The sequence below is a fragment of the Embiotoca jacksoni genome, unplaced genomic scaffold, assembly GCF_022577435.1.
Source record: "Embiotoca jacksoni isolate LCO1_2020_lvr unplaced genomic scaffold, fEmbJac1.0.p SCAF_108, whole genome shotgun sequence".
Lineage (NCBI taxonomy): Eukaryota > Metazoa > Chordata > Actinopteri > Embiotocidae > Embiotoca > Embiotoca jacksoni.
Genome location: NW_027185239.1, coordinates 161425 through 174183, shown reverse-complemented (window position 1 = coordinate 174183; position 12759 = coordinate 161425). Strand labels below are relative to the sequence as shown.

Genomic DNA, 12759 nt, shown 5'->3' with positions numbered 1-12759 from the left:
CGGTGTGCTCAGTTCAGCTGTGTTTCTGTGTCGTGTCAGTATGAAATGACTGTTTGGGTTTTACATGACCAGAGTCCAAAGGTTCATTGTGTCTGTGTGTCAGGCGGACTCCTTTAAGATGGGTGCAGACCTCCTGAAGGACGTGGACTCTTTACTGCACCAGCTCGGCCTGTCTGGAGATCACACCATGTCAGCTGGGGTTGGTGGAGGTCCTGAAGGGGGCGGGGCTCCAGACACAGTCAACCAATTATTATCATCAGTAAACAGCCATGGAACAAGCCTGGACCCTCAGCCAAGGTAACCGGGTGCAGTTGTTGTGAGGGGAAGCTTCTGAATGGGCAGCTCTAACTCATTGTTACTTTATTTACACCATGTACAATGTCCCAGTACTACAACATCCCAGTACAATGTTCCAGTACAATGTCCTAGTGCAACAGCATCCCAGTACAATGTCCTAGTACAATGTCCTAGTACAACAACGTCCCAGTACAACGTCCTAGTACAACAACATCCCAGTACAACAACGTCACAGTACAACAACGTCCCAGTACAATGTCCTAGTACTACAATGTCCTAGTACAACGTCCTAGTGCAACGTCCCAGTACAATGTCCTAGTACAACGTCCTAGTACAACAACATCCCAGTACAATGTCCTAGTACAACATCCTTGTACAACAATGTCCCAGTACAATGTCCTAGTACTACAATGTCCTAGTACTACAACGTCCTAGTACAACAACGTCCCAGTACAATGTCCTAGGACTACAACGTCCCAGTACAACAACGTCCCAGTACAATGTCCCAGTACTACAACGTCCTAGTACAACAACATCCCAGTACAATGTCCCAGTACAACGTCCTAGCACAACAACGTCCCAGTACAATGTCCTAGTACAATGTCCGAGTACAACAACGTCCCAGTAGAACAACGTCCAAGTACAATAACGTCCCAGTACAATGTCCTAATAGCATATGTTGCTCCAACACCTCAATATATCATTCAGCATTAATGGTGCTGATAACAAGCTGGATGGTCCCTCTCCTCTTTAACCTGGAGGATGCAGCGTCCATGATTTCCAAACAGAATCTCAGATTGTGATCCATCAGACCACAGGACAGTTGTCCACTTCACCTCAGTCCATCTTCAATGATCTCGGTCCAGAGAAGGCGGCGGTGTTTCTGGATCATGTTTCTATCTGGTTTCTTCTTTGGAGAGTTTTAACATCATTTGTGGACGCAGCGATGAACTGTGTTCACAGACGATGGTTTTCACAAGTGTTCCTGAGCCCATGCAGTGATTTCCACTCCAGAATAGTGTGTTTTTAATGCAGTCCTGCCTGAGGGCCCGAAGATCACCACCATCCAATATTGGTTTCCAGCTTTGTCCCTTGTGTTCAGAGATTTCTCCAGATTCTCTGAATCTTTTCATGACAGTGTAACGGCCTGGGTGACATGTTAGTGTTAACTGTCAAAAATGTCAGTGTTCATTCTTGTTGTCACTGTATTTACATAAGTTGTGAGACCTGTCAGTCACCTCTGTACCTATGACAGTGAGCGGTGTGGGACAGCCGCCTGTGATTGGCCAGGAGCCATGGGGGGATTTGTTGTTCTTTTCCTTGCTTGGCGTTATAGTTAGTTCAAGGTGTGCCGAGCGAGAGATGCTGTGCAGAGAGATACTGGTAAGAATTAGACGTTGTGTTGCCGTTGGCTACGGCCCACAGCAGCCAGTGTATTGTTCCGAATAAAGTTCCAGCAAACCGGGTACCATCTTCTTTAAGTAGGGATGCTACAATATTATGAACCGTTGATGATGAAATCCACAAATTCTTGACAAGTACAAGCAAAGTATGAGGCAGGAGACAGACAGGAGACACACAAGAGACACACAAGAGACAGACGGGAGACAGAAAGGAGAAACACGGGAGACAGCAGCGCTGTGTCAGTGAACACCTCACCCTGTCCCTTATTGACAGACCTGAGACAACAGAAACAGTCAGGGACACGTCTGACCCACAGGGGACATCACTGTATGATTTCCTTCCGAATGCTTAAAGTCCAAATGCAGCAAAGGAACCGTCTTGATGTCTGTAGACTGGATGTCTCTGTCCATCACTGTGGGACGTTTATGAATCTGTCCTTTCCTTTGTCCTCCGTCCTCTGTCCTCCTTTCTTCCGTCCTCCATTCTCTTGTCCTCCGTCCTCCTTTCCTCCATCCTCCTTTCTTCCGTCCTCCATTCTCTTATCGTCTGTCCTCCATCCTCCTGTACTCCGTCCTCCTATCCTCCATCCTCCTGTTCCTCTGTCTTCCTGCCCTCCGTCCTCCTGTCCTCTGCCCTCTGAGGACAGGACATACACTGCATGCTGCAAGCTTGTGGTTTGGTGTTTTCAGAAGGAACAAAAACACATCTGTACACATGCTGACTGCTGCAGGTGCCATCATGTATCGTGCAACCTAACATGCAGCAGCCTTACTTCCTGTTCCGGTCAGACAGAAGCAGGAGGAGGAGGATGTGAGCAGTCAGACGGAGTTTCAACAAAAATGAAAGACAGAAAACATCTGCCAGCAGCAGAGGTGACAGGTGAGTCCTTTTGATGAGTTTACTGAGCGAAAGGTCCATAAGGACCTCATCACCTGTCTACTATTCTGCCTTCTCCTCTCAGGATCGCAAACATTTCTGAGCGGACACACGCTCTGACGACTTTTATTTTGTATCTTGTTTACATGCGCGAGGTGGAAGCGGATGTGACGTCACAGCCACTGTGTGCACCAGCTGATCAGGGCACGAGCAGGTCCGTTGTTACGGTCACGTTCGGATGTTGTGACCGTCTGGGACACGGCGGCAGTTCGGTCCGCGCGCTGCTGACGTCCTGCAGGAAGCTGCTGCGCGTGCATCTGAAGCCTGTTTGTTTTTGATCTGCCGCCGCGGCCTACCTGAGATGCTAAGCTAGTCAGTTAGCTGTCACCGTCAGCAGGGCCCCTGGATGCAGACTGCTGCCCGGGAATGTCTCCGCTGTTCCTCCGGACCAAACCGTGGCGGTGTGACGGAGGTTCGGTCGACGCTGCTGCGGGCTGTGACGTGTAGGACGTCCATGTTAGCAGCTGTGTGCTGCTCCCACAAAACCTCTGCGCGCTCCCGTCCACCTCCGAGATGTGGCTTAAACTGTTCTTCCTGCTGCTCTACTTCATGGTGCTCTTCATGCTGGCCAGGATCTTCGAGGCGGTGGTCTGGTATGAGACGGGCGTGTTCGCCACGCAGCTGGTGGATCCGGTGACTCTCAGCTACAAGAAGCTCAAGACCATCCTGGAGGGCCGCGGGCTGGGCTACTCCGGACTGGCCGAGAAGAAGGACGTCAGCGAACTGGTGGAGAAATCAGGTAAAGGTGAGGCCGGTGGTGAACCGGGTAAAGGTGAGGCGGTAGTGAACCGGGTAAAGGTGAGGCGGTAGTGAACCGGGTAAAGGTGAGGCCGGTAGTGAACCGGGTAAAGGTGAGGCCGGTAGTGAACCGGGTAAAGGTGAGGCCGGTAGTGAACCGGGTAAAGGTGAGGCGGTAGTGAACCGGGTAAAGGTGAGGCCGGTGGTGAACCGGGTAAAGGTGAGGCGGTAGTGAACCGGGTAAAGGTGAGGCCGGTAGTGAACCGGGTAAAGGTGAGGCCGGTAGTGAACCGGGTAAAGGTGAGGCCGGTAGTGAACCGGGTAAAGGTGAGGCGGTAGTGAACCGGGTAAAGGTGAGGCCGGTAGTGAACCGGGTAAAGGTGAGGCCGGTAGTGAACCGGGTAAAGGTGAGGCGGTAGTGAACCGGGTAAAGGTGAGGCCGGTGGTGAACCGGGTAAAGGTGAGGCGGTAGTGAACCGGGTAAAGGTGAGGCCGGTAGTGAACCGGGTAAAGGTGAGGCCGGTAGTGAACCGGGTAAAGGTGAGGCCGGTGGTGAACCGGGTAAAGGTGAGGCCGGTGGTGAACCGGGTAAAGGTGAGGCCGGTGGTGAACCGGGTAAAGGTGAGGCCTGTAGTGAACCGGGTAAAGGTGAGGCCGGTGGTGAACCGGGTAAAGGTGAGGCCTGTAGTGAACCGGGTAAAGGTGAGGCCGGTGGTGAACCGGGTAAAGGTGAGGCCGGTGGTGAACCGGGTAAAGGTGAGGCCTGTAGTGAACCGGGTAAAGGTGAGGCCTGTAGTGAACCGGGTAAAGGTGAGGCCGGTGGTGAACCGGGTAAAGGTGAGGCCTGTAGTGAACCGGGTAAAGGTGAGGCCGGTAGTGAACCGGGTAAAGGTGAGGCCTGTAGTGAACCGGGTAAAGGTGAGGCCGGTGGTGAACCGGGTAAAGGTGAGGCCGGTAGTGAACCGGGTAAAGGTGAGGCCTGTAGTGAACCGGGTAAAGGTGAGGCCGGTGGTGAACCGGGTAAAGGTGAGGCCTGTAGTGAACCGGGTAAAGGTGAGGCCTGTAGTGAACCGGGTAAAGGTGAGGCCGGTAGTGAACCGGGTAAAGGTGAGGCCTGTGGTGAACCGGGTAAAGGTGAGGTTGGTGGTGAACCGGGTAAAGGTGAGGTTGGTAGTGAACCGGGTAAAGGTGAGGCTGTTTGTATTTCCTCTTCCCAGGAGAGCTGACTCAGGGGGAGCTTTACTCCGCCATCAAGAAGGAGAAGGAGCAGACGGAGGCCGGAGACTCCAGCAGCACTCACTTCAGTGGAGAGATGCACTTCTATGAACTGGTGGAGGACACGAAGGACGGGATCTGGCTGGTTCAGGTAAAAGCTCAGGAGATTAAAACCTGTGTCAGGAGAACTACATGACCTCCTCCGCTAATCAATAAACACCAAACTAATACTAATAAATCACACGGTTTGTTTTTATAAATCAGAAAATGTTCTATTAATTATGCTAATGCTTCCGACTGTTGTAGGTGGTCTCTCCTTGTGATTGGACGTCAGTAGTTGGTCTCTCCTTGTGATTGGACGTCAGTAGTTGGTCTCTCCTTGTGATTGGACGTCAGTAGTTGGTCTCTCACCGTGATTGGACGTCAGTAGTTGGTCTCTCCTTGTGATTGGACATCAGTAGTTGGTCTCTCACCGTGATTGGACGTCAGTAGTTGGTCTCTCCTTGTGATTGGACGTCAGTAGTTGGTCTCTCCTTGTGATTGGACGTCAGTAGTTGGTCTCTGCTTGTGATTGGACTTCAGTAGGTGGTCTCTCCTTGTGATTGGACAGATGGTTGTGTGTCCCTGTGTCTACAGGTTATAGCCCAGGACCGGGAGGCTCTGCTCAGTAGGTCCAGTTGGGGAAAGATGGTCCAGAAAGTGTCTCAGTTTGGGATCAGAACCGGGACCTTCAACTGCTCCAATGACCACAGGTGGGAACACGACACGACTTCCTGTCACTTCACAATAAGAGAAAGTAGTGTGTGACTGAGCAGTTTTAGAGCACGCTGCTAAAGAACCTTCAGTAAAGCTGTGTTCCGGTCCTGGTGCCGGTTCTGTTCTCCAGGTCGTGCATCAAGCGAGGCTGGCAGCGCTCCACTCTCATCATGTCTGTTCCTCAGACGTCAGCATCGAAGGGCAAAGTCATGCTGAGAGAATACAACGGCCGTCGCATTGAAACTGAACACATCTTCCGCTGGATGACCTCACATGTGGCTCATCGAATCAGAACCCTGCGTCGGTCGGAGCAGCTGATGGAGGAGTGGCGGTCTGACCCGGCTCACCCAGTCAAGATGTTTCTGTTCGCCCGTCTGTCCCAGCCTCCCACCTTCTTCTCCTCGCTCTCCGTCAAGTTCACAGGCAGGATCGACTTCATCTTTGTGGACGTACGTCACTGGGACAACCACAGCAGCCTATCAGAGATCGGTGTGACCCGGAGCCCCGCCTACATTCTCAAGATGCCTGAGGGTATTTATCGCTACGGCAACAGGTGATGATTTAAAACGGATTCCTGTCTGTGGACATACAGATTCAGATATTAAAATAATAGACATGAGGGACGATGGTCCTTCAATCATTTCTGCTGGTCCTTTACTCGTCTCTGCTGGTCCTCTGTCTGTAGTACGGGTGAGTTCCTGTCCCTGGCTGCCATGGACACCTTCCTACGTTCGGTCCAGCCGGAGGTCAATGATGTGTTCGTCCTCAGCCTGGTCCTCATCAACCTACTGGCCTGGATGGACCTTTTCATCACACAGGTCAGTGTTCGTCTTCCTGAAAACACGGTGGAAACCAAAGTCCTCTTGTTACAGTCACTGTTTTCATTTAAAGATACCTTAAACTCAGCTTCCATATCTCCTCACATTTAATTTAATTTAATTTAATTTAATTCAATTCAATTCAATTCAACTTTATTTCTATAGCACCAAATCACAACACAGGTTATTTCATGGCACTTAACACATTCAAGTCTTTACAGCAGAACTTTACAATATTATACAGAGAAACCAACAATTCAACAATTTCCACATAAGCTGGGAGGGGAAAAAAAACCCTCCTCTTTAAGGGGGAAAAACCTCCAACAGAGGGAAGAAAAACTCTGTTTAACAGGAAGAAACCTCTGACAGAACCAGGATCAGAGGTGGGCGGAGCATCTGTTAACAGAACCAGGATCAGAGGTGGGCGGAGCATCTGTTAACAGAACCGGGATCAGAGGTGGGCGGAGCATCTGTTAACAGAACCAGGATCAGAGGTGGGCGGAGCATCTGTTAACAGAACCAGGATCAGAGGTGGGCGGAGCATCTGTTAACAGAACCGGGATCAGAGGTGGGCGGAGCATCTGTTAACAGAACCGGGATCAGAGGTGGGCGGAGCATCTGTTAACAGAACCGGGATCAGAGGTGGGCGGAGCATCTGTTAACAGAACCAGGATCAGAGGTGGAGAACATCTGTTAACAGAACCAGGATCAGAGGTGGGAGGAGCATCTGTTAACAGAACCAGGATCAGAGGTGGGCGGAGCATCTGCCTCGACCGGTTGGGGTGAGAGGAGAGCAGAGAGAGAAAAGGACAGCATAGAGATAGAAGAGAAGAACTGTTGGTGGAGACGACAATCACAGAGCAGAGACATGCAGCTCCATGACGGAACATCTGGAAAAGAAAGAACAGAAACTACACGAGTGAAGGAACTGAATGGAGACAACAGATAATAAGAAGAAACTATGGGAGAGAAGAAGATGGTGAGGTATGAGTCAGTTAAAGAGTAGGAGGAAAGAAAAGAAGCTCAGCATGTAACGAGGTCCTCCAGCAGCCTCGGCCTATAACAGCATAACTAAGGGTTGGTTCAGGTCTACCTGAGCCAGCCCTAACTATAGGCTTTATCAAGAAGGAAGGTTTTGAGTCTAATCTTAAAGCTAGAGAGGGTTTCTGCCCCTCCAACACAAACTGGGAGCTGGTTCCACAGGGGAGGAGCCTGAAAACTGAAGCTCCGCCTCCCATTCTACTTCTGGAAACTCTGGGAACCACAAGTAGACCAGCGTACTGAGAGAGAAGTGCTCTGCTGGGATTATATGGTTCTATAAGATCTCTAAGATATGAATTTAAAAAGGAAAAATTATAATTGTTGGTCTGGTACATTAATCTGACAGCTTCGGTACAGTACAGTGTAGCGACCTCCTCGATGATGATTGACTGACTGGTTGGCCTCCTCAATGATGATTGGCTGCTGATTGGGAGTTGGAGGGGGGACCAATGTTTACTGTTCTAACATGTCTTCTTTTTGATTGACAGGGAGCAACAGTGAAACGATTTGTGGTTCTGATCCGAACTCTCGGAACCTATAACTCCATCCTGCTGGTGTCGTGGCTGCCAGTTCTGGTAGGAAACAAACTCTCCTGTTCTACGCGTAGTTCCATCATTTACACGGTACCAGACAGGAGCATGTTATGGGAGGAGTTACATCGTGACTGAAGCATGTTATGGGAGGAGTTACATCGTGACTGAAGCATGTTATGGGAGGAGTTATAGCGTGACTGAAGCATGTTATGGGAGGAGTTATAGCGTGACTGAACCATGTTGTGGGAGGAGTTATAGCGTGACTGAACCATGTTATGGGAGGAGTTATAGCGTGACTGAACCATGTTGTGGGAGGAGTTATAGCGTGACTGAACCATGTTATGGGAGGAGTTATAGCGTGACTGAACCATGTTGTGGGATGAGTCATAGCATGACTGAAGCATGTTGAGAGAGGAGTTATAGCGTGACTGAAGCATGTTGTGGAAGGAGTTACAGCGTGACTGAAGCATGATGAGGGAGGAGTTATAGCGTGACTGAACCATGTTGTGGGAGGAGTTACAGCGTGACTGAAGCATGATGAGGGAGGAGTTATAGCGTGACTGAACCATGTTGTGGGAGGAGTTACAGCGTGACTGAAGCATGTTGAGGGAGGAATTATAGCGTGACTGAACCATGTTGTGGGAGGAGTTATAGCGTGACTGAACCATGTTGTGGGAGGAGTTATAGCGTGACTGAACCATGTTATGGGAGGAGTTATAGCGTGACTGAACCATGTTGTGGGAGGAGTTATAGCGTGACTGAACCATGTTATGGGAGGAGTTATAGCGTGACTGAACCATGTTGTGGGATGAGTCATAGCATGACTGAAGCATGTTGAGAGAGGAGTTATAGCGTGACTGAAGCATGTTGTGGAAGGAGTTACAGCGTGACTGAAGCATGATGAGGGAGGAGTTATAGCGTGACTGAACCATGTTGTGGGAGGAGTTACAGCGTGACTGAAGCATGATGAGGGAGGAGTTATAGCGTGACTGAACCATGTTGTGGGAGGAGTTACAGCGTGACTGAAGCATGTTGAGGGAGGAATTATAGCGTGACTGAAGCATATTGTGGGAGGAGTTATAGCGTGACTGAAGCATGTTGTGGGAGGAGTCATAGCGTGACTGAAGCATGTTGAGGGAGGAGTTATAGTGTGACTGAAGCATGTTGTGGGAGGAGTTACAGCGTGACTGAAGCATGTTGAGGGAGGAGTTATAGCGTGACTGAGCATGCTGTGGGAGGAGTTACATCGTGACTGAAGCATGTTATGGGAGGAGTTATAGCGTGACTGAACCATGTTATGGGAGGAGTTATAGCGTGACTGAACCATGTTGTGGGAGGAGTTATAGCGTGACTGAAGCATATTGAGGGAGGAGTTACAGTGTGACTGAACCATGTTGAGGGAGGAGTTACAGCGTGACTAAAGCATGTTATGGGAGGAATTATAGCGTGACTGAACCATGTTGTGGGAGGAGTTATAGCGTGACTGAACCATGTTGTGGGAGGAGTTATAGCGTGACTGAACCATGTTGTGGGATGAGTCATAGCATGACTGAAGCATGTTGAGAGAGGAGTTATAGCGTGACTGAAGCATGTTGTGGAAGGAGTTACAGCGTGACTGAAGCATGATGAGGGAGGAGTTATAGCGTGACTCAACCATGTTGTGGGAGGAGTTACAGCGTGACTGAAGCATGATGAGGGAGGAGTTATAGCGTGACTGAACCATGTTGTGGGAGGAGTTACAGCGTGACTGAAGCATGTTGAGGGAGGAATTATAGCGTGACTGAAGCATATTGTGGGAGGAGTCATAGCGTGACTGAAGCATGTTGAGGGAGGAGTTATAGTGTGACTGAAGCATGTTGTGGGAGGAGTTACAGCGTGACTGAAGCATGTTGAGGGAGGAGTTATAGCGTGACTGAGCATGCTGTGGGAGGAGTTACATCGTGACTGAAGCATGTTGTGGGAGGAGTTATAGCGTGACTGAAGCATGTTGAGGGAGGAATTATAGCGTGACTGAAGCATATTGTGGGAGGAGTTATAGCGTGACTGAAGCATGTTGTGGGAGGAGTCATAGCGTGACTGAAGCATGTTGAGGGAGGAGTTATAGTGTGACTGAAGCATGTTGTGGGAGGAGTTACAGCGTGACTGAAGCATGTTGAGGGAGGAGTTATAGCGTGACTGAGCATGCTGTGGGAGGAGTTACATCGTGACTGAAGCATGTTGAGGGAGGAGTTACATCGTGACTGAAGCATGTTGTGGGAGGAGTTATAGCGTGACTGAACCATGTTGTGGGAGGAGTTATAGCATGAATGAAGTATGTTGTGGGAGGAGTTACAGCGTGACAGAGACCACTCCATCTCCCCCTTCAACTCCGACCGCTTTACACACTGTCAGACATTAGTTAAAATGGGGGGGCAGGGGGAGACGGTGACACCTGGTTGATGCGAGGTTGGAGCAGAACAGACAGGAAGTGTGTTCATAATAAAGTGCTCCCCCTGCAGGCGCTGCTCCAGCTGCCCGACCTGGACTCTCTCTACATCTGCAGCCTGAAGCTGCTGCGCTACGCCGACACCACCTCGCTGGCCGGCCTGCTGAGAGCAGACTGGACCTTCTACTCGTCCCACCCGGCTCTCTTCCTGTCCACCTACCTGGCCCACGGCCTGCTCGTCGACTACTTTGAGAAGAAGCGGCGCTGTGGGCGGAGCCAGGGGGACAGCACCACCAACTTGGAGTGGCTGGCCAGCCTGTGGGACTGGTACACCTCCTACCTGCTACACCCCATTGCATCCCTGCATCAGGTCCCGTCGGACTACTCCGACTGGGAGGAGGACCCCAACTTCTTATTGGAGCGCCTAGCGTTCCCTGACCTCTGGCTCCGCCCATTAGTAAACGTGGACTACATTAAAGAGCTGCCGACCTGGAGGCTGCGCACTGTTGGTCAGCAGGGGGGCGAAGGGTGTGGGGGGAAGCTAGAAGAAGAAATGGACAGCAGCCAATCAGACGCAGAGAGCAGGCAGCAGAGGCCCCGCCCCCCCCTCTGCAGCCATCAGTGTGTGTGTGCTGCTGAGTTGACCTGCTGCTGTCCGTCAGCAGGCCGCCTCCCACCTGAAGGTGTGTGTGAGTGGTTGCCGTGGCCGCGCGGCGTGCTACGCTGCTCCGAGTGTGTGGTGTGTCTGGAGAACTTGGCGGGTGGCGAGCTGCTGATGGCGCTGCCCTGTGGCCACGCCTTCCACCAGCCCTGTATCGCCATGTGGCTCGCTGCAGGCAGACACTGCTGCCCAGTGTGTCGCTGGCCCAGCTTCAAGAAGAAACCGAGTACCACTGATCCAGGTCCAGCACCACTGATCCAGGTCCAGCACCACTGATCCAGGTCCACGTTAACATTTAGTTAGTAACCGATCCGACTCGTCTCACCGGTCACTGCTCAGCTCAGGACAGATGCTGCAGCACTAACATGGAGTTGTGGTGGTTTTGAAGGTCCGACTCCTCTGCATCAGCTCGGCGGGAGTCCGATGGTCTCACACCTGACAGGACTAACAGTCGGTGTGGATCATGTGACTGACAGCTGAGTCTGCTCTGTGACCTCACATCTGCTCATGACATCACAGGTCCTGACAGTCAGACAGGACCTGGATCAGAACCTGGATCAGACACTGAACCAACCTGTCAGGTGGAGTCAGACGATGCAGATCGACCCTTCAAACCCAGAACCAGAACCAGTGGACTTTAACCCCTGGACCATGTTTTAACTATTTTAGGCTCCTCCTCTTCCTGCTTCAGGCTCCACCCCCTGCAGACTCCTCCTTCCCTCTGATGCAGATTGGATCTTCTGCTGACAGACAGTGAAGGAGGCCATCGTTGAGCCAAGGCTCCGCCCCTCCGGTCTGGGTGGATGTGTGTTCAGGGTAAGAAGAGAACATGTGTTCAGGGTAAGAAGAGAACATGTGTTCAGGGTAAGAAGAGAACATGTGTTCAGGGTAAGAAGAGAACGTGTTCTCAGCAGTAACCTTGTTCTAACAATAAAAAGTGTTTCCAACCTTTCAGGTTCTTCTGTCGTCCTTCTGATCAGCAAGTTAACAAAACACCTTTTCAGTGGTTTTACATTCATGACTTTTATTCCCATAAAAACTAACAAAGTCCAAGCTGACCGTCCAGATCTGCAGCGTCTAGAGCCGTGACTCATACCTTGTAGATTACATTTCATTTATCTGACGCTTTTATCCAAAGCGACTTACAATAAGTTCATTTCAACCTTGAGGATTCAAACCAGAACAAGAATCAAGAAAATATAATTTCTTCCAGAAAGCCAAACTACAAAGTTCTGTCAGTAAGTTCTATTTTAAGATACTAAAGTTCTACTGTTCAAGGTAAAGTCTGAAGAGGTGTGTTTTTAGTTTGTGGTGGAAGATGTTCAAAGTTTCTGCTGTCCTGATGTCGGTGGGGAGCTCATTCTACCATTTAGAAGCCAGGACAGTAAACAAGTCGTGATTAAACAAATTATTTTGATAACTTTTAATCTCAAACATGTTTTCTATCCATAGAACCTAAATTCAAGTCGGTCCGACAAAATCCCTCGGAGGAGTTCGACAAAGTACAACGTGTCAGAATCGCCCAAAATGGCAACTAAACTCAAAATGGTGGACTTCCTGTCGAGTTGACGTAACGGTGCGATGTAACTTTTTTGTGCGTCAAGGTGTGATACACGTGTCCACCGGATTTTGTGAATTTAGGTAAATGTGGCCGCCGGGGTATCTCTTTAGGGGGCGCTCTCGAGCCGTTTGGCCACGCCCACTCGCAACTCCACTAGAATACTACATTTTTAACCAGGAGACAAATGTGTTTCCACTTTCATGAGTTTTTGAATATGATAAAGCCTCCAAAAAGGAAAATCACTTTACGTAAGAATAAGAACGTCCAAGAAGAAAAATAACATTTTTACGAAAAACAATAGGGCTTTCGCACCATCGGTGCTCGGGCCCTAACAAAACACTCGAGGGGGGAGCTGCTGTAACAGGTTGCCACTA

At 50.2% G+C, this 12759-nt stretch overlaps 1 protein-coding gene across 2 annotated transcripts; it reads left to right on the top strand.

Moving 5' to 3' along the window:
- Window positions 1–2789: 2789 nt before the first annotated feature.
- rnf103 (ring finger protein 103) lies at window positions 2790–11776 on the top strand. 2 transcript variants are annotated; one of them, XM_069177598.1, is made up of 7 exons: window positions 2790–3376; window positions 4593–4741; window positions 5227–5342; window positions 5477–5899; window positions 6032–6164; window positions 7694–7780; window positions 10237–11776. In XM_069177598.1, the coding sequence occupies exons 1-7, from the start codon at window positions 3151–3153 to the stop codon at window positions 11098–11100; spliced, it is 1998 nt and encodes a 665-aa protein (XP_069033699.1). In that variant the 5' UTR covers window positions 2790–3150; the 3' UTR covers window positions 11101–11776. The 2 variants fall into 2 exon arrangements, with proteins under 2 accessions (XP_069033699.1, XP_069033691.1); XM_069177590.1 differs by having other exon boundaries at window positions 2790–3382.
- Window positions 11777–12759: the final 983 nt, after the last annotated feature.